Source organism: Diadema antillarum, unplaced genomic scaffold (assembly GCF_040938485.1).
Source record: "Diadema antillarum isolate AM-2024a unplaced genomic scaffold, OU_Dant_1.0 scf00000022, whole genome shotgun sequence".
NCBI classification, from domain to species: Eukaryota; Metazoa; Echinodermata; class Echinoidea; order Diadematoida; family Diadematidae; genus Diadema; species Diadema antillarum.
The window spans coordinates 767,557-789,726 of NW_027270911.1; the positions used below are offsets into that span (position 1 = coordinate 767,557).

Consider the following 22,170-nt stretch of genomic DNA (forward strand, 5'->3'; position numbering starts at 1 on the left):
TGATTTTCCTCACAATTGCCGCATTTTATTCAGATGCTGTCTACAATGCAAAACCCTTAAATCAATCAATACACCAAGTAATCGATAAATAAGTGTTAATTTCATTATTACAATAATGATGGCTGTTGTGATATAAAGTTAGCAGAGAATTCTGTTTTATACATTTGCTGTATTATGTCGGCATCCATAACAGCTGCCAAATACCATCACTTGGGGTTCGTCTATTGTTTAGAGTCACCGTATACAATCAATAGTGATACAATGCTGACCCTTTTAATGATTTGCCTGAATTCTTCTGAGGTATTTCATTCGAGATATAGAGCTAATCAAGCATTCCAATAGATGCTATAGCACGAAGGGTCATTCCTCATGTTGATTGTCAATTAGATACTGCAACCAGTGGTAACAAAATAAGTTTTTTCTCGAAATTATTTCGGCACGACTTTCTTTTTGTTTCACATTTTGATAACGAAGCTCATAAGAACAAAATAAATATATACAGGAATGGTGGAAGCAATAAAATGAAGAATTTACAGAATGATAAAATATCAAAAGTATAGGCGTTGGAAGAAACCAAGATATACAATCATGTCATCCCGTGTCCATTTCTGTTACTCATTCTACCATCTATGCATGTAGAGCAACACAAAAAGAACGACCTATAAGGTTTAGCAGCGTGCGAAATTCAGCATTACTTCAACATCATTTTTCCAGTAGGTCTGTATGACAAATTCAATAAATAATTTGAACTGTACCGCGAAGACCTCAGAAGTCTTCCTGAAAATGGCGTCCAGAAACATTTCGATGATGTGTTTTCTCATAGATTATGTCCTTTTGTTTTTCTCTAATAAAGATAAAGTAAGCAAAAATAAAGAGAAATTGAATGAAAGGGAGCGAGGGCACAGGCTCGAGGAAACGGGAAATATTATGCCGAACCAGGTTGGGGTAAGAAAGGTTAACACGCTTCCGATAGTGAGTGGTTTCACGCTTATACACAGCTCTCCGGGCAGGCGACTTCCTGTCGGCTTGTGCTCAGTGTAAAATGCTTGGGCCACCTCGCGCCTTTTTTCTTCCAGCAAGAGATTAACCCCTTCTGTGCCAGGGACTTTGGACAGTATGTACAAAGCTATGAGGTTTTCTGCGCCTCAAAGCACACAGAGGCTTTATTCGCTTGCTCGGAGCAGTATGTAATGAAGGTTCACGCACACACACACACACACACACACACACACACACATGGTACATCGGGAATTCGAGGGAACTGGCGGCGTGTACATTTCATTCGATTCCATGTTTAGTAAACATCTGCATAACATTCGCCATTCATAATATTGATTTGTCATTTATAATTATTTCGCTGTATCTGTCCATATCAAATGTTCGCATTTTGCTACAATGCATTAATTTTGTTGATGAGTTATTCGACAGATAAATCATGATAAGTCCTCATAAATATTTTGTCAATAGAGTTATAATTTTTTTATAAAGTGACTAATCATATATATATATATATATATATATATATATATATATATATATATACATGTGTGTGTATATATAGGCCTATATTACATTATATTACCCCTGGGGGCATTTCATGAAGCGTTTTGGTCGGATATTTTTCTGACAAACTGTTACAGGCTACTGAAATCCTTGTTTCTGATTGGTTGAGAGCAAATTTGTCCGACAACTTTGTCGGACAAAATGCTTCATGAAATGCCCCTATTGCCTGAACTCCATACACCTGCATGAAAAAAAAAAAAATGAAAGCAGAGAACGTCACAATCCTGACTATCGACTTGATAGCTTCTAATATGTTTTGTCTGTCACTGAAAAGGGCATTGAATCAAAGTGAGCTTTGCTCTTCCCTGAAAAAAAAAAAATTGTTTTGAAAGGAAATGATGCGGAACGATAAAATGGAGGGGGGGGGGGGGTGAGACTCACAGACATGACACCTTTGTTATTAAAGTAGCGTTCATAATACGTGTGATTCGGTGCCCGCTCTGGAGCCGTATGCGAATGTATATAGATAAAGTTGTGATACCTCGTTACACTGACACAGAGTACTGAAATACATGATCCCTCTAAGAAAGGAGTCATTTCAGCGTAACAGCAGTATGGTGAGTATCTATTGTATATACTTATACTGTTCACTCCGCATTTGACGATGTTACGGTTTACGATATACAAAAACTGTAGCTGTTCAACCCGTTTGCTGGAATCGAAAACTAATCCCTTGGGATGTTAATAATAGCCCTTTTTTTCGCAGCGGTAGTCCGTTCGGCTGGTATTGATCGTAGGCCTAATCGCCTCTGCGGTTTGTATACAAGTGTATAAAGATCTAAAATCGTTGTATGCATGTTTCACGTAATTTTCTCACTTTTCACATTATGAGACAATCGAGATCGAATCTCCGTGTGCAGACGTGAGGGACGGTAGATCAAGAAAAGTATGACAGACACAACCAACTTGGATTATCACTGTCATTGATGTCGTTATACTAACAGTTATACTTTTGATGCACTATAACCACGACAATTCTCAAAATTATGACCAATGATAACAAATTGCTTAACGTGCTGCGTAGTCATTGGTAAACAATTCGGCACTACCAAAACGCTCTTGACACAGAACTATACGTTTGAATAAGAAGCACAGAGTACAAATCTTAAGCATTCTAAACCATGCTTCTGCAGTCTTCAAAGTTCTTCCTATAATCCCCCGTGTCCATATAGTACACGGACACGATTGTAGTGTTCCTGTAATATCAACTGTATTGTTTCAATGTGTCGCTTTGCAACTGCTTGTATTGTTGACTTTTTTTCTTGTCTTGTCCCTGGGGATTTTTTTCTCATTCCAAATTTGTAGTTATGATATTTTCTTTGAGGAAGGATTGGCTTTTTTGAAGTGGTTCATTTTTGTAGAACATGATTATTTTGTCAGAATTAAAGATGAAATTTAATGCATTGTCTTTGCTACACGCTCTGTGCGTACTGATAGTGTTGTCAACACAGGCACATCACTCCGATCTCTTTAGGCCTATGTTCACATTATGTACAGCGGCCCTACGTACACACACACACACACGCACACACACACACACACACATGCACACACACATTTATCATTTACCTATATGATCAAGTTATCTCTATAATTGATTGAGTTTTACGAAACATGGGCATTTTTCCAGAAGGAACACAAGGTGAACCACGTAAGAATTTTTTTACTTTCGAAAGTCACTCCATAGAACTGTTGTTTACCATTAAACTACATCTACCGACGCTTAAGATTTTCTTCGTATGCAATACTGTTGTTTTATGGTCGATGAATCTTCTCTTTGTTCTTTTAGGCCGACAGTTTAACGGAAGAGCAAATCGAAGGTACGAACGACACCAATACATTGTGGGATTTGTTATTATTATTTATTTTTCTTTGTTTTAACTTATAAAGATAGCAATTTGAAGTTTGAAATGGTAATGTTAGGTATCCAAGCACCATGCAAAATTAAAAATTGATGATAACGATGATAACGACAATGATCATAGTAAGAGCCGCATTTTTAAAAGTGGGGCAGTTTATATTTCTGGTGCCACTTCCGGATTCCATCAGCTGTTAAGCAAAAAAAAAAAAATCCTTATTCAGGGTCATTTGTAACTTTTTAAATTATGTGCTGTGAAAGAAAAAAAAACTGAATTGAATCTGAAAACGTCTATGTCACACACAATTGTCATGGTACATCAGCGCAGCGCAGACATAAATGACTCAAACACTGCAGTTTATCGAAGCAGCTATAGCTTGAACATTGAGAGCCCATCAAGAGAAATAGGCTGCATCTACAGCCCAATGACCCAAGTCATATGATTATTAGTACTTCGTCATAAGAGTGGTCATGAGATCGTCTGATTACTTTTGTCCCATGCCTCTGGCTTCGCCTGTTGCACACCTCAGACTGGGCGTGAGCACTTCTTCACCTTGTCATTTTTTTTTTGTCGAGCCCATCGTAGGTGAGGGGAGAATAAGGGATCGCCTGCGGCGTCTGTCCGTCCGTCGTCCGTCCGTCCGTCCGTCCGTGCGTCGTCTGTCCGTAACGCTACAAAAACTTCAATAACTCTTTACTCTGGGCTTCAATTGCAATCAAACTTCGAGGGAGGAGGGGTAATACAAAGTTTCACATTTTACCATATATGAAGGTCACCTCAAGGTCAAAGCTCACAGGCAGGGGTTAATGAACTTTAGGGCCCAATGTTAAGTTTTTATGGCGCGTTTCTATTATTGGTCATAACTTTTGATCCATAACTCCATTTGTGCCCAAACTTGGATGGTAGATGTCCCTTGGGGATTGGATGGTCACCACAAGGTCAAAGGTCACAGGCAGGGGTCAGCGAACTTTTAGAGCCCAATGTTAAGTTTTTATGGTGCGTTTCTATTATGGGTCATAACTTTTGATCCATAGGTCCGTTTGTTACCAAACTTGGATGGTAGATGTCCCTTGGGGATTGGATGGTCACCACAAGGTCAAAGGTCACAGGCAGGGGTCAACGAACTTTTAGAGCCCAATGTTAAGTTTTTATGGCGCATTTCTATTATGGGTCATAACTTTTGATCCATATCTCCATTTGTGACCAAACTTGGATGGTAGATGTCCCTTGGGAAGTGGATGGTCACCACAAGGTCAAAGGTCACAAGCAGGGGTCAACGAAATTTTAGAGCCCAATGTTAAGTTCTTAAGGCGCGTTTCTATTATGGGTCATAACTTTTGATCCATACAATGTAGGTCCGTTTGTTACCAAACTTGGATGGTAGATGTCCCTTGGGGAGTGGATGGTCACCACAAGGTCAAAAGTCACAGGCAGGGGTCAAGGAACTTTTAGGGCTCAATGTTAAGTTTTTATGGCACGTTTCTTTTTTGCCATAAATTTTAACCCTTTTATATCTCTTTTTATCTGTTATATCTCTTTTTTTAATCTGTTATATCCCATTCGCGTACAATTTCTTGTACGCGAATGGGCGAGACACATTATGGCACTTGCCTTTTTTTTTCCTTTGAACATGTGGCCTTTCTGTTGCTTCTTTGTATCGGTATGAAAGTATTACCATGGCTTCCTTCTCATAACTTCATGTTTCGCCCTATCTAATCGTGCTTCATATGTCCTTGTCGCTGTTCTCATCCCCAGAGTACCGGGAAGCATTCGCCGTCTTCGACGTCAACGGTGACGGCATCATTACCACCAAGGAGTTGGAGGAAGTCATGACGTCATTCGGGGAATCCCCCTCCGCCGCCGAACTCCGCGATATGGTCAACGAAATCGATGTCGACGGTAAGGGATTTTGCAACGTGAAACGGTCAGAGATTTTGCGGGATATTGGAAAAAGCGACTGATTTTTGGCACTCGATGTAGTTAGATGCGTGTGCAGAAAAAAATTACCAAACCAACTAGATTACATACTGTAATAGATGAAACCCGAGCGAACAAGGAAAAATTACACAACAAAAACATAAAAGATACCGAACCCATCACAAACCTGAAACTCATTTCATTTTAGTGAGATGATTCCCATTCCAGTTTCATGGATTCCGAGGGCTTCACTCTCCCCTGTGTCTGTGTCCATTCCCGCAGCTGTGGATCTGTAGTAAAGTGAAGTGCCATGCTCCAAGTCCAAATTTTACCTACTTAGCCGTAAAGTATAGATTCACAGAGGGATAGAAGTTTCATTTAAATTTTTCCCATTATATTCGTACAAATGATAATAAAAGTCACGTGTTTCGTCGTCGATGACTTTCCAGTGCTCTCCCAAAGTTAAAATTACCGCCCCGTTACCACTCTACGTCAATATGACACGAATTTTGAAAATTGAATGTGGAGAAGATTTGTATATATACATTTAACGGTGATTTATACCATATACCAGGTGATGATATCGCCACCAAACATGCGATTATGGGTCGCAATATACTACACGGGATTATGACCAATATGACTGCTTCATGAAGATGTATAATATTCATGCTATTCCATTTTTATCGTGCTCTATTTATCAGGGACGAGATGAATGCATTAAGAGTCGTATGTCTCTTTAATCAAAGTTTTGCCTGACTGGCTTTGAAATACCTTGTTAAGATAACAATCACAATATGCTAACATTAATCAAACTGCATGGAGTTATTACCATGGTACAATGTAAATGTACAATGTACAATGTGAATTTGTGGAAAGTTATAGAATAGATAATATCTAAACCCGTCAAGGTCAAGAAACCACATCTCTCTGGTATCGTGGTGTATCTCTCAATCACAAATTTCACTATTCATTGATGGTGTTTCATAAAGAAGATTATTTACTTTGGTCGAAGAATATCTCTGAATTGGGGACAAAGTTTTCATGCTCCTTGTCCTCATACGCATTATCTTTTTTTTCAGATTTGATGCAAATTTATTAAGATCTTTCCAGTTTTAGCTACTCTTCTCCAATGTCAAAGTCAGAGGTGCCAAATCTGTTCGTTCGCATCTGTTTTGTTTCTCAAGTCAAAACAAAATAAGAATTACATTGTCGTGAAGAATTTAAACAATATTCAAACAACTAAATTGAAAAGAGCAATACTAAAGTAAAAACTCGTGTGTAATACTAGAGCATAGTCGTTGTATAGAACATTTATGGCTGTATGAATATAAAAAAAGGGCAATACATTTGATTCAACAAGCATGACAAGGATACAGAATGGCTTGACTGAGCTGACGGCCTCATGGGGACTTTATAGCTCGGGTTTGCCTCACACAAAAGGCAGATTCTGTAGAATGGTATGTAGCGGAGAAATAACAATGTAAGGCAGGGTTGTGTGCGTGCAGTACGTGCATAAGATGTTTGTGCTTAGCCATATATGATATATAATTTTTCACCAATATCAATACAATAATACTTCAGAAATGTGACCAGAATCTGAACAAAGTTATTAAAAAAAAGTACCACTTTATTTTACCGATTGCATTGGGTTAGAATGTGCTGAATTGTGCTATAGCTTTAAATGAAAGCAGTAATGTTTGAGTTTTTCACGGAGTCGGGTAAGTCATTCCAATTAATGATGAAAAGATGTTTTTGCCACCAATTCTCCTGGGGTTTGATGAGTGAAAACAGAAACACGTTGACTGTGCATATAAACATCAGACTGTTCTATTTCAAGATGTTGTAATGAAACCTTGATTTTGAAATCCCAACAACTTTGTTAGGGAACGGTGAGATCGACTTCGCAGACTTCTTATCCCTGATGGCCAGACCGACGACGGATGACAATTCGTCGGACGAGATCATCGAGGCCTTCAGGGTCTTCGACAAGGACGGCAACGGTTACATAAGGTAAATAGGAGTCACGATATCCACCTGTTTAGATACCATGGTATATAGCGTGATGACATACGCAGTATCATAGTCAATTCATGCAATAGCTTGCAGCTAGAAGAGTCAACGGGACTATAGGTTTCAATTATAAGTCTTCCTCTAGGCTTCCGTGTTTCAAACCTTGGTGAAGAGCTGCAAAAAGAAATATAACAGTTAAATGTGCTGATCGCATGACATGTATTCGCAATGCATATAATTCAATGGTTATCATTGGAATCATAATCATAACACATGGTATGAACTATTCCATGCACAAATTGTGTACGTCATGTATGTTCATGGTAGGCCGCGATGATCAACTATCAAATCGTGGCCTGCCTGGCAGAAAGGCTTTAAGGAATGTGCGCTCAAAAAATGACAAATCGATGATTTTATATCATAATCATCATGATGATGATAGAGCTTTTAAAACTTTGTCGAATTATGTCACATCAAAGCGACATAAAATATTGGTTTCCTCTATTGATAGATGTAAATGAACTTATTTGATTTCCAGCTATATTGGAGATATTGGTGGATGTGTAAGAAACTATGTGCAGGAATATCGCTCTTGAACAAGATCTGATTTGTATATGGTAACTTAATGTTCTGCCTTTTTTTTTTGTTCTTTTCTACAATTCCTCTACGTTGTTCAGTGATTGCGTTATTCTAATCAAGTTGATTGTTGTAAATAGTGTGATTCTGCATAATTTTTCAATAAAACATAAATTTAATAAAAAAACTATGTGCAGGACTACAACCAGCTATTGCAGGCCCTATTCCAAGAGTATATCGTCAAAATTTCAAAATCCTTTACTTAATATCGTCCCATTCTTTCCAACCTCCCCGTGCATGGACACACGCAGCGTCACTAATCTGAGGACGATCATGAGCACCGTGGCCAGCGGCCTCACGGAAGACGAGATCGAAGAGATGATCGAGGAAGCCGACGTCAATGGCGAAGGTCAGGTCAACTACGAAGGTGAGCATGTAGAACAGCATCCGAGCTATGTCTGTTTTGAAAAGCGGTTTGTTGATTGTTTGGGAAGATCGATTGGACTAACAGTAGAACATGACTTATGTCAAAAATGCAGTGGATCATTCGTGTCTTTTTATTTTGCTTTCTTTTGTTAGAAGTCTTTTCTCTGTCTTTTTTCCCCAGGTAATGGTCTAATACCTGAGACTGTCTACTCGTCTCCACCAAATTTGTTAGTTATGTTCAGACGGTGATCCTTATAACCTCAAGTTACGCATAATTCCAGCTTAAGCTCGTGCCCTTAATAGCTTAATTTGCAGACTTCAGATTTTCATGATCTCTTGCTATTACTAAAACTAATTGTGTATTGCGGCACAGTCTGCATTTGTGTGGTTTGATATCAAATAAAACCCTTTCAAAGTTGCTCCAGGTGTGTTTTCAAAATTGTACATAAGAGCTCCGTTGAATTGAATCTTAATTTGATATCTTCCCCAACTATCATCGGAAGCTTAGAAGTCCTAATTATTTCAAAATTCTATTTCAGTTTTTCTTAAAAGAAGTATAATATTAACATTTTTCGTGTATATAATTCTTATTCAATCTCATGTCTTGATCCTTCTTCTTTCGTTTGTCTCCATTCAGAGTTTACACGGACGATGATTGAAATGTAACACGATCACGATGACCGTGATGGGTCACCACCCCCATGTAAACGTCACATTCAAGGCTCGTCCAAACGCTTATTAGACTTCTCTAAATAATCGTCTGAAGTTGTTAATGCGCACGAACGGTGTAAGCATGCAACATATCGGCACTGACGGAGGAAAGGACAAATGATAATTACTGTCATTCGACGGGATTTCGCCCTGATTTTTGCTTACGTACGTCACAGAGTAGGCGCGACTTCGCGAAGTTGGTATAAATAGTACACCTAGGCGGGACTCGATCATCCCACACCACTTTTAATCACACCGCATGAAGGTTAATTATGAAGCCAGAGAAAACAGAGTGACGCCAATTTTGACGGGAAAATATCTTCCTTAAGCGGGTGTGAATCCTTACCTTCAAATTTCATGGGCGAAAAAAGAAATATGCGATAGAAGGCTCGTCGAATATGCCTGTAATGGAGATGTGGTGTTGGAAGACTGGTGTGACACATTATGATGGAAACTTTGACGCATGATGGAATTTGTCGGCTTATCCGTAGAGATGTTAAAGAAGTCAACTTCAAACTACATGTATATAAACTCCGACAAAGTGTCTTGTCATCGTTAGGCTAAACCAGTGTGGGAAGATTAATCTACGTACAGAGGCCGGCTATCAGATCTTTACATTAAAAAAAAGCATTCTCCTTCGGGGGAATCTATAATATCTAAAGATATATTTTCGACTTGAAAGATTGTATTTGGAAGAAAAGTTTGGTTTTAGCTTCAGCGAAAGAGACAGAAACAGACAACTAAAGAAAGAGGACGGTTTTGCGGAGAGTGTCACTAAATGGCTAATCAGTGATTACTGGAAAAGTTCGGTTATGGTGATAATTTGGCCTCAATTAGTTGATCCAGGGAAAGATTTTCAATGTTTGCACTCCACATTCAGAGGGCCCACCCCTATCTACCACCCTTACATTGAGAAGAACGCATTGATGCACCTTAGTAAAGAGGAAGGAAAACGTTAAGTATTATAGTATTATATATTTTGTCCAATAAGCGCCACCGAACAGTATTCGAACCCCAGACCATCAATCTCTTTGTTTGATAAAGAACCCATATAAAGCCCTATATCCACTATGCCACAGTGCTCCCAAAATTCTCCCTATCGCATATAAGCTCTCCGAATCTGAACGCGTATGGCGCTCTAATTCTTTTTTACCTTTAATTCTTGGATATGAACTTCCGGTTATGAACGCGCGATGTGTACATGCTAGTACGCTTTTATGCACATTGAACGCCAAAGTACTGGTATTCACAGTTCGTATTGAATTATGTCTTATAATCTGTCGAATAATAGAGTTATTTTCTAATCTGTAACTTTTTGGTGAATGTGATTCTTCTGCAAAGCGGCCCATGAATGCTGGGCCTATGATGCAAAGCAACGAAATTATGGAAAATATCTATAGATGAAGGACGTGACGTGGGTAAACCACAGAACTCTTACTCTTGTGTAAGAGTTCTGTGGGGTAAACCGCAAAACCGGAAGTGTACGTCCCAAGAGCGATCGATCAGATATCGGTATCGCAAGGTGATATGGCTAGATATCGGCTATATGCGACAGGGAGAATTGATGGAGCATGTAATTATTGATTTCGTAATTGGTAAATGGTCATTGGTCAGTAGCAGATATAGTCATGATAATAAAGAAGATGTTAGAAACTGGCAATTGCAGGATTGACAGAGACCGCCCGATGGTAGATACGTGACGGACAATGTGTACGTATCATCTGAACGGGTGCAGGTCACGAGACCGACACCCACGAGTCATACAGCCCACAAGTCATACAGCTCACAAGTCATACAGCCCATGAGTTCGACGCTAAGCCAACTAAAGGCCCACGAGACCGACACATTACGCGCCGGACGTGTTGTATCTGTCGAACTCGTGGGCTGTTTTTACCTAGTGTCGAACTCATGGGCTTTATTTGCCTAGTGTCGAACTCATGGGCTGTATGACTCGTGAGCTGTATGACTCATGGGCCTGTTTTCAATGTCGAACTCGTGGGCTGTATGACTCGTGTGTGTCGGTTTAGTGGGATGACCCCATCTGAATACTGAACGGCCCCTCCCCAGGAATAGACGTGCAGGCGCGTCCACCAAGAAAGAGGAGCAGTAAAGGTGGACTTTAATGGCGGCTGTGTAATTATGAGGGACCATTTGGAATTGAAAGAGAATAGGTGATCGAAAGTTCATGAAAGTTGCATTTTTTTTTTTGCTAGATACGTGTATCAGGTGGAAAAAGAGTGGGAGAGAGACAAAAAAAAAATATGAAGGGAGAGGGTGATAGAGAGAATTCTAGCAAAGAGTTTTGAAAAGAACCGTGACGAAGAGAGTGGGGAATCCATGTGCCCAAACCACAAGTTCTTGTCGGGCTCCTTTGTAAATAATTTCTGCAATAGTTATCTTCATGTCGCTGATTTTGTGGTAGCTATTAGAAATTCTTAAAGATGACTGGATATACTGGACGAGGACTAGTACATTACTATTGAGTTGTAGAAAGTCTCTAGTTGTCAATAATGGATGTCGATTATAATCGACAATTGGTTTTTCGGCACGTCTCCTCCATTTCCCGAAACTTTAATTTTAAATCAATTTCATCTGTGATGCGTAGCATTGTTAATTTTACGTATTTTTCTTCGTGACTACATTGTATTGATATTGTGTTATTTGTGTATGTAAATGTTTTGCATTGTTGAAAGTGAAACAATGAATTATCATTTCGTTTTGTTGCATTATAACATTTATAAATTGCACACACATAATTTTAAATGAAATCGTCAAGGTATACAATTCAGTTCAAACATGTCAAACGTGTATACAGTATAAAAATTGATCATGCCCTTTTTTCAACAAAACGTGTCCATGTGAATATTGCCTTTTGCACTGCTTATAGTATTCATTCATACTGGTTAGATTAATTTTGTAGTGAGAAATGGGTGGCAATTGTGAAGAAGTGCAATGTGCCATAACTATGTTCTATGGAATGCCGAACAGAAAACAAGACAACAACAACAAAAAGAAAACAAGATTGAAACACAACAAGCCGGGGGAAATCCGTATTGAGGAAGATCAATCGATAATACAAATTGATAAGTTAGAGTGGTACGTTCCTATGTTAATATATTTGATTCGTAGACGCTGGTAGAAGATTTATTTCTTGTAGGATACGCAAATACAGTAATGAAATATGCATATATGATACATGACATATATATATATATATATATATATATATATATATATATATATATATGAACGGTGGTCATTTGGTGATAGACATCATAAAATAAATTACTAGTCACAAGCAATAATTTCTTCTCCTCCTTCTTCCTCTTCTTCTTTTCTTCTTTTTGTATAGGAAAATATGAAAAAATTGAAGTTGAAGGGGGAAGGGGGCAACAGCAACGCATCATTTTATGGTATCTCCGATGCAAATGAAATACTTTACCACAGGTTGCAACCATGCAAGAACTCTCTGCAGATCACGAAACAACGAAACAAAATGCAATGGTTATTTTTTTTTTCGTCATTCCAGGGAAAATTTACTCATGTTCTTACATTCTCAAAATAGGAAAAAAATACAAAAACACTCAAATCCACACAACAAAAAACCTTTCAAACTCTTGCACAACAGTGTTTCGCTGATTCTCGGATTCTCAGATGAAATAATGACAAATCTAACTCTGAAATTATCTGGGTAGATTTGATTTATAACTCCTTTGTTAATCTTTCTATTAAGGAGAAATAAGAATAGAATATAAGTTTGTACTTCACTCAATTAACACTCTAGGTACTGATAACATGAATGGTAACAATAATGGAACTCGTTGTGGTAAAAATAACAACAATAGTAATGCAGAAACACATTCATAATTTCTAAAACCTATCATTACATAATCATCTATCACTTTTTGTGAAAATAAAATTGGAGCGCAGGATCAGGGAATTAAATAAAAGCGGTGTTACCAATTCACTGTTGTTGGGATAGCAAATAACATGACAGTTTATGTTACAAATACTATTTAACAGACACTAACAAGTCCCTATCACTACACTAGGTTGGACCTTAAGCTATACTGTACATAATTTGCTATGATATTTACTCAACAATTCATTGACATCTACGAACATCTTTTTTTGATAATCAAAATGGTTGGCTTCTCAGAACATGGGAAATGATGGCATTGCGCTTGGCGGTACAGTGCAATAAAGCTTAATGCTTTTCACAAGTACAGTTTGTGGCTATCTTTCTCAGGCAGACATACATACAATATTATTTACTTACACATTCTTGTATACTGACCCGCTATTTCAACAAAACGTAGCATTTCAATAATTTGATAAAAAGACAAATGACGAATTGTTCATTTGCAAATCAGGCACACTGGCTGGCATAAAGTGACTCTACCATCCTGCAGTGCGGCGGTCAACAGCGAACGGGATGAGCGTGGTCTGTCTCATAAGTAGTCCACCCCAGATGGGCGCCATCTGATGGTTCAGTAACCGATGCAAATATCTTCCGGGGCGTTCCCGGCGATGTCTCCTAAAATGTAGGAAGGAAAAAAAAAAGATACGTTTGTTTTCACAATCATAATTTTAAGCACGTGTAAAAAAACAACAACAATAAACAAACTAGCAAATCTGAGCACAATAATGTCCCTACCACTGGCTTCACGTAGGACTCGATCGTTCATATGAAATTTTTCTTCCGTTGATACTTTCAATTTCGATAGTACCATTGTAATCAGTGAATACAGAATGATGATTACTAATTTCAATGATGATGATGGAAAGAGTAGTTATAAAAGTTATTATAATAATGATGATGATGATGATGATAATGATAGCGCCAATAAAAATACTGACAATATTGGTCATGATCGCTAAATCATCATCATGATAATTACCACAATAAAATAAGGACTGCGTGCATTTCATGAACTCTGTTCTTCGTAGAGACGCAGTACTCACCAATCAGCCCCGAACTTGCTCTAGGGTGATCAATGACATACTAACTTACTGAATCTATGGGTAGCCTAGTTGTCGACACATCAATATGGCAAATCAGTACAGATATAATGCCACCGTTGGTCATCCACATGCTAAACAGTGTTTTAACCAGGAAGGTGCAAGACCGTGGTTTAACAGACTCGTCGCCTGTTGTTTCAATCAATTCATTTCTCTACTGGCTGCCGCGTAAACTTTGTTACACATTATTGCACCCACCGTGCACCCTGCATAAAAAAAGAAGAGGTTTAGTTTTAGTTTAACCGCAAGAGAGAGAGAGAGAGAGAGAGAGAAATAAAAGGATTATAAAAACTTATATCTAGATAATTATGACTTTACCTTGCTAGTCTAAGATCCCATCATGTCCGAATGTATTTTTCTAGGATGTATGTTAACAATTTCATTGTGTAGTTGTAAGCATTCCATCTTCACAATATATAATGGCTCACCGTGCTCTCGTAGAATGTTCTGACAGATTGTGTCGTAGCGGCTGGTGGTGATGAGTCTAGCAAATGCATCATCCCACCACCTGGTGAACTCCTTGTTGGCCTTCGACGTCATCATGCTTCCGCCAGCCGCTTCGCAGTTGTTGGTGAAGTCGTCTGGGGAGATACGCTGCAGGCTGCCATCCAGTTGAGGTAGCTTCGGGCTGAACACGACATCTATCTACATGGTTTGCCAATAGATATAGACATACGGGTAGTAATGGTGACGTCATAAATGAACGCTACTACACTAATCGATAAGTTCAGTCTCGTTCATTAATACTTTGCCGAATAAACAAAATACAACCCCAGTCAGTGCGTTCGTTAGATTAAAATCAACAATGCAGGCAGATTGATCTGCATAGATATCATTATTCAAGATTGGTTGGTTGGTAATTCCTGGATTGACGAAAAAAAAGTAATGGATAGTTGGATAGAAAATATTCAATATTCAGTGCATTGAATATTGTTTTGATGTCCTCAATATCTTCCCATGAGTGAACGTACACATAACGACAAAAAAACAACAACAAAACAAACAAACATGATAATGACATCATCATGCTTGACAATGATATTATCATTTGTTGTTTTTTTTGTTCTTTGTGCTTTAGTTGTTAATTATCTATTTTTTTGTGTCTCCCTTTCGTGATCAACACAGTATTTCGAGAGGGTTTCAGTTTGTGCGTTTTAAAAAGAGATCGGAAGTCACATCTTTATTTTTGTCTTTGTTTATGTCTATCTTTTGGTATGTTGAAGCATTCTTCCTTTCAATGTAATGGAAACCTCACAACACATCTAAGTCTCTTCATCAGTCCAGAATACGAGATCAAGGTGAGCTTTATCCGCTTTTAATACCTGGTTAGTGTTTAGCGCCACTATAAGATCGTCTGCGCTGGAGAACACCGTTTGTCGATCATCGGGAAGTTCCGCGCCCTAGAAGCGACAGAGTTAGACCATAGAAAAGGAACAGAAATGACACGGTGAACAAAGCGTAATCATGACTCTTTTCTTGAACATTTATCTCACTATACCAGACGACATAAGATCTTTCCAAATATACCCTGTCATTAATTTTGACATTTGATAGATTGACAGTTGAACAGCGATGATTTTTGCCATTTTCAATGTGTGTTTCATATTTGTTATCGTTGCTCAGTGGTTGTTGAGGTTTTGTACATATATTATAGCGCAATATATCCGGGTACATTTCAATGTAAGAAGTGCAGTAGGCCTATATGCCATATGTTCGGCTGTGTGTTTTTCGGATTTACAAGTGAGAGCGAATGCAACAGAATCAGGGTATTCGTTGAAGTAGCGAGGGAGAATAAGAGAAAGTCATATCTGAATGCGTCATAATGACACGATCAAACAGCTCAAAAGTGTCGACAACGTCTACCTAGTCCGTAATTGTACAAGAATAATAATTCATACGTTTTGGCAGGGATGTGAAAGTTAGCCCATTATCTAAAAGAAACAGAAATGGTACAAGATTATGATAAACGGCCATTTTAAATCAGTGTGAAAATGTGTTTGAACCCGCTATTATCAAAGCGTCTGACGGTCCAATGCCGAAAAAAAAGACAACAATACTACTTTTAGGGTTGAATTTGCGCCTGCTAAAAATCTAGAAATTGGAAAGATGGCTGGGAACAAAATAGGATTTGGGATGAAATTGGCTGGAAATCATTTCATTCGAGGTCATACCGCAATGGGAAAGGTGGTGTCTGAGACGTAACGCGCGAGGCAGGTCGCGTCCGAGAACCACGTGCCGAGAAATCCGACGCGGGCCGCAGAGAGATCGGCGTACGACTGACTGCTCCCGATCTTGGCGTAGAGGGCCACCTGGCTCTTCTGCGAGAAAGGGCGCGTGAAGTCGAACGTGAGGAGACGTTCGTACGTCTGGACCCAACCTGGTACAAAGTCCAAGGATTGCATAGTGAGAAAGATGACTGATGGGAAAAATGGATGAAAATACTTTTAGGGCTCACACGGGTAAATAATTCCCCATAGAGACGTGTGTTAAAATTCAAATTTTAAAAAGTTCTGTAAAATAGCTGGGAGAAATGAAATGTTTCATCCTCACTAACCTGGATAAGTGAGCTATACCCTGTGTCATCCACCAAATTTCGAAGGCAGGTTCTTCGGCTCAAACTCTGTTCAAGGGTCCGCAAAGCCAGACTACGAGTTCTTCTCACTCAAAAAAATCACCTATATTCCGTAAACGCACCCAATGAAATATAGTCCCTTCAAATTCCATGAGAAAAGCTTTTATCTTCACTGAAACCAAAATGTAATTTGTGGAGGAATTCATACTCAACATCTGCAGCTATTCAGTTTTATGCCAAACTGCATTAATGATTTTTAATTAATATTTTTCTTCATTTATTTTGGTATCTTTGGTACGAATTTGTGAAGGGGTCTGAGACATTCCATTTTATTTACAGGTGTGAGCCCTATAATGTCCCAGTGATGAAAAGTAGACTTTTGCCATGCACCAATATCATTTTCAGTTCAAGTTAAGTTTCCTACAGGCCTCAAAGTTATTTGTGAATAAGCCTGAACGAGTATCAACACTTAAAAAAGTATTATAGTCTTTAAAATAGAGATTTTTGAACGTGATCTCCTTCTTAATATTCTACTTCCTCAAACTTCCTATTTGAATCATACAGGCAATGAAAAGTAGGAAGTAAGCTCAATTGGGTAACAAGCTACTGATGTTCGTTATACCCTTTATTTTGTTGAAAACAAAGATACTGAAATGAGCAAAAATATATATAATTTCTGTCCTGTAAGTTTCTGCTGTATTTCCATATATAATTTAAAGACAATCTGTGGATCAGTGGGTCAAATCATCTACTAATGATCCATTTGACAGAAACTATCCATGCTCTAATTCTTGTCTTGTTGACATGAATGAGTTCGGTAGATTTCATTTCAATCTTGTAGGTAAGTCAAACTTACCGGTGCAGGCCGTGTAATACCGTGCCATCAGTCCAACGCCTCCCCGGCCCCGCTCCCCGACGGTAGTGTCCCAGCAGTTGCCGTACACGTCCCACACCAGCTCGCAGTTCTTGTTCGCGATATCACAGACTATCAAACAGTAATAGAACGTGAAAATTAGTACCGGCAATTTACTAAATAAAAGGGGAGAATATTCCAGACAAAAAAGGTACTGTCTCACCCCCCCCCCCCCCGGGCCTTTATTTCTCTCACTGCCATCAAAGGCGCAGAGAGATTTGTTTCTGTAAAGTGATATGAGTGTATGCCAGTCAGTTTTTAGGGTCTATTTCCTTCATTCCTATAATAACAAAATTATATTGAACACTTAATTTCGTATATATATATATATATATATATATATATATATATATGTATATATATACATATATATATATATATATATATATATATATATATATATATATATGTATATTTATATTTGTAATACAATGTACATTTTGTTTTCCTTAAAGGGATAGTACAGTATTGGTGGAGATGAGAATTGGGCTTTTAACTTTTTGCGAGATACCAGGAAAACACTTACGATATAGTACAGAGCATACCATTTTAAGAGGAATTCAAAGTTTATTTGATGAAAATCGGGTTTGGAATTACTGAAACATCCAAAAACAAAGTAAAACAAAGCGATCGTAATAAAGTGTGGGTCCCACACTTTATTAGAATCGCTCTTTTTTGGATATCTCAGCCATTTCAAAACCAATTTTCATCAAATAAACGTTGAATTCCTCATAGAATTACATGCTCTTTCATATTTCATAAGAGGTTTCTCATTATCTCACCAAAAAAATGTTAGAAACCTGAAATTAGGTCTCAACCAAAACTGTACGATCCCTTTAAACTCGTCTAACGACAACAAAAATGTAATGCATACATTATAAATGAACATATCATTTCAAATGAAAGTCATTGCGTTGTGTGAAAGATCAATGTGCGTACATCGATCATTCTTTCATGTTTAATACCAAGCATATTTTCCGTTTTCTGTTGATTTTAGTCCATGATGAGCCAGAAAAAGATATAAAAAATAAGAAAATTAGCCAAAGTTTTGTGCACATTATATCAAATACATATCATACTGCTATACCTGCATCTACGATGTCCGCATTGTAACCTTTGACCTGATAAGACTCTGGGTCCCTAGGAAAGGAAACAAAAAAAGAAATTAAATAAACAAACAAGCAAACCGTAGTCAGTAACAATCTAAATCACAATGTTAAATCTGTCGTCTGTCTAACAATGATATATATCACAATATGTCACAATTTCACAATCTCGCTAGTTAAATGCAAACTGTTAAAGATGCATTGTTCATAATGTCATCTTTATAGTTCAATTCGATTCAATTCATTTTTTCCCCATTTTTTTAAATGAAAGACATAACACAAATCGGATCCATAACAAACCAACACCCACACAACTGACACGGCTGAGAACACTCGGGTATACTTTCATAATGTAGGCTACCCTATAATATATGAAAGTTTATTGGTAAACACACATTATGACTTCGGACGGTCAACTTTCAAGTGACAATAATTTCTATTCCGTTGCGTCAACTGTTTAATCACTTACAGATACTCCACGTTGTTGTCATAATCGCCGATAGCAAACAGCCATACATCGTCACTGTCTGCAGAGAGAGAGAGAGAGAGAGAGAGAGAGAGAGAGAGAAGGAATTAGAGCCAAACAAGACAAAACAAGAAGACACCCAAGAAAAAAAGAAAGACAGATAAAAGAAAGAATGAAAAGAGTAGAAAAGTGACTGTTGTATCACGTTTAAGTTTCTATATATTGTAATTTAGTTCATCATTATTAACTTTGTATCTTTAATTTGGCTCAAGACGTAACATAATTTGCAGAACAGATCCTTTCCGAGTTATCCCTATCCCTCCAAAGAAGATTTCTAAATAAAGTGTACTGCGGTTTGGGGCCAGCGATGTCTGCACAATGCGATCGATAAAACACAAAGCCGCTCCTATTGTCTTTCACCTTTCGAGTTCAACTCTGAATTGATTCTTGGTGAGGGGCTCAATAGGCTTGAAGGCATACCTTGGAATATTTCTCACACTATAGCTTGTCGTCGTTAACACCTTTCTAATTGATCTTGGCATGTTACTTTTTCTGTCGTTTAGTTTAGTTTTGATACTAAATCTGTATTTTCGCGAGGTACAGAAAGTAAACGATACAAATAAATGTTTTAGAAGTATAGTCATCACAATAGTGAAATCAGCGAAATCAATGACATACCCAGTCCACAGAAGTGATATATTGTAATAATAAATAAGGAGGTAGAAAAAAAGGGGGCAGCCAACAGCCTAGGCAGTTTGACTTGGATGGTGGCCCCAAAACGAAAACAATGGAGTGTGATCATGCGGTTGCGGCGAAAGTTTGCGAAAGGACGATTATTCCTCCGTGCGTGTTTTCACGTTCTAGGTGATCCTCTGCTGAGCAAAGATGATTGTTAAACAGCAGCAAGAAGATTACTTTTTTTCAAAAATGAAGACCCAAGATCGTAAGTCTATGGATAGGGGTAGAGTTATTATGTAATAGGGGATATCCTGCACCTCCGTAGATGTGTGCGCAGATCCAAAGGGCCTATTCATTGATTCTGGTCTACGGTAAATGTTGGGATAGACATTCCTAAGCAGATAAGTATTTTTTTTTTGCATGTCCGAAATTCAGAGGTGTATTATCTGGAGTGAGTAGGCTATGTGGTAAAAACTTTAACATTCCATATCCAAAGAGCCAAAGTATTTCACGGTTCGAATTGTTAGCTGTATCACAATAAAAATTGATAAGAAAGAAAACTGAAACAAATAATCAATTCTCCATACTCATTACAGTTAGGGCCTATAGAGACAACGGTAACTTGCTAAGGTTGATGACACCTTTCCCATTGTAATAGTAATACCAGAGTATCGTACTTGCGCTTTGATTCTCGTCGACTGTGCATGGTGCGCGTCTTCAAAGACAAACAGAGCTTATACGTTACTATGGCAACCATGGGATACACGTCATATCAACTTTGTGAGCATTTGGCCCTCTGCATGCCGCGTGAATTTCCTGTCTATAGGTATCAGTGCGTGAAATTTGTGAACATTTGGACTTTTGACATTTGACTTTTGACTCATTGGCGCACTAAGAAAGAGTTGAACACCAAATGAAAACAAAAACAAAAACAAAAACAAAACAAAAACAAATGCAACCCAAAGATAATAACATGTGAAGTATTCTTGAAAAATCCTATATAGTAGGACAGTTTTGCTGCATGAGAAGACTCAAACTTTGGTTGCATTAAATTTAGTCTGTCGTCTGCTTCCTGTGATGTAAATGATTATTGTCATGCTGGTCATCATCTCAGTAAAAGTGATCCGGATCTACCCCAGCTGATGACAACAAGCGATGACGATGGTAATATGATGATAATGATGATGATGATGATGATGATGATATGATTGTGGTGGTGGTGGTGGTGGAGATGATGATGATGGTGATGGGGATGATGGTGGTGATAATGATGATGATGTGATGATGATGACGACGACGATGATGATAATGACAACGGGGTGGTGAAGGTGGTGATCGTGGTCACTATCCTCATTTTCGACAAGAACAGCTGTACACGATTACGATCACGACAGTTACAAATGAGATGGTGATGATAACAAAGGCAGGGATGATTAAGTTGAATAGAACGACAAAAAAGTAGGCCTACTTTCATCGGCATCATAATATTATAATTGTCAACATCATCATCATCGTCATCATCATCATTACAATTATCATCGCTGTTAATGTGGCTATATACACGAGAACATCTTTTCGTCCCCTATAATAATAATGAATTGTGTTCAAACCTGTTGCAGAGACGCTGCCTCCCGAGCCGTCGCTGGTCTGGGCGTAGATGTGGTACTCGGCCGCAGCCCCTCCGGAGCCGTTCAGCCCGATCTGGGCGAGGCTGAGAGCTCCTAGGACGAGTCCAGCCGTAGCGATGATGAAGACGCAACACACCAGTAACACCACCACGCACAACTTGTTATCTGCCTCAGACATTTTATTTTATGGTTTTCTCTTCCTTTTCTTTATTACCAGAAATAGGTGATGAAAGTAAAATCGCGAGAATATCCGAAACAAAAACCAGCGAGTGCCTACACCATGTATTTTGTGACAGTTGCGGATGAAGAGGCGGACCGGGAGACTGAGTCGAGGGGCCGAGGACGAAATAAGCCCCACCCTATCAAGCAAGGTGCATCTGCCGCGAATGGATTGCGCAGGTCCACTACCAATTGTCAAAGTATTGAGAGACAGCGCCCCCGGGTGAAAGAATCTTACCAGCCCAGGACACTGTGTCTTTGTATACGTCACAGAATAATAGCGTGCCCTACATCTAACCTTTGGTGAATGTTTTCTTCTTCTTCTGGACCAACGTCTTTATTTCAAACACATAGCTTGGAAGCAGGGGTGGGTGGAACGCGACATTTATCAAGACTTATAGGTATTGTTTACCATTGGGAGCAATGATTTTAAAATGTTCGAGTTACCACATTTTGATGCATATGGTCATTGCATCACAAAACATCCTACCATATACAAAT

At 38.5% G+C, this 22,170-nt stretch overlaps 2 protein-coding genes across 2 annotated transcripts; one reads left to right on the plus strand and one right to left on the minus strand.

The window, feature by feature from the left end:
- The first annotated feature begins 2,094 nt into the window (after positions 1-2,094).
- On the plus strand, positions 2,095-9,269 carry LOC139730266 (uncharacterized). Its single transcript, XM_071641149.1, has 6 exons — positions 2,095-2,120; positions 3,353-3,383; positions 5,178-5,321; positions 7,226-7,352; positions 8,240-8,355; positions 8,992-9,269. The coding sequence occupies exons 1-6, from the start codon at positions 2,118-2,120 to the stop codon at positions 9,018-9,020; spliced, it is 450 nt and encodes a 149-aa protein (XP_071497250.1). The 5' UTR covers positions 2,095-2,117; the 3' UTR covers positions 9,021-9,269.
- A 4,286-nt stretch (positions 9,270-13,555) lies between these two features.
- Positions 13,556-21,628, minus strand: LOC139730903 (uncharacterized). The gene is made up of 9 exons (XM_071641783.1): positions 21,433-21,628; positions 19,579-19,624; positions 19,148-19,201; positions 18,660-18,712; positions 17,516-17,644; positions 16,259-16,464; positions 15,410-15,487; positions 14,516-14,732; positions 13,556-13,602 (listed from the first exon to the last, which is right to left on the minus strand). Exons 1-9 carry the CDS (start codon positions 21,626-21,628, stop codon positions 13,556-13,558), a joined length of 1,026 nt encoding a protein of 341 aa, XP_071497884.1.
- Positions 21,629-22,170: the final 542 nt, after the last annotated feature.

Excerpts from the sequence above, each read along its gene's own strand:
- LOC139730266 (XM_071641149.1), top strand. Across the intron at positions 3,384-5,177 it reads AACGGAAGAGCAAATCGAAG|AGTACCGGGAAGCATTCGCC; the intron begins GTACGAACGACA and ends TCTCATCCCCAG. Across the intron at positions 5,322-7,225 it reads CAACGAAATCGATGTCGACG|GGAACGGTGAGATCGACTTC; the intron begins GTAAGGGATTTT and ends CAACTTTGTTAG.
- LOC139730903 (XM_071641783.1), bottom strand. The coding sequence starts at position 21,628 with ATGTCTGAGGCAGATAACAAGTTGTGCGTGGTGGTGTTACTGGTGTGT. Across the intron at positions 18,713-19,147 it reads GACAACAACGTGGAGTATCT|GGACCCAGAGTCTTATCAGG; the intron begins GTAAGTGATTAA and ends TTCCTTTCCTAG. Across the intron at positions 13,603-14,515 it reads GAACATTCTACGAGAGCACG|GAGACATCGCCGGGAACGCC; the intron begins GTGAGCCATTAT and ends CCTACATTTTAG.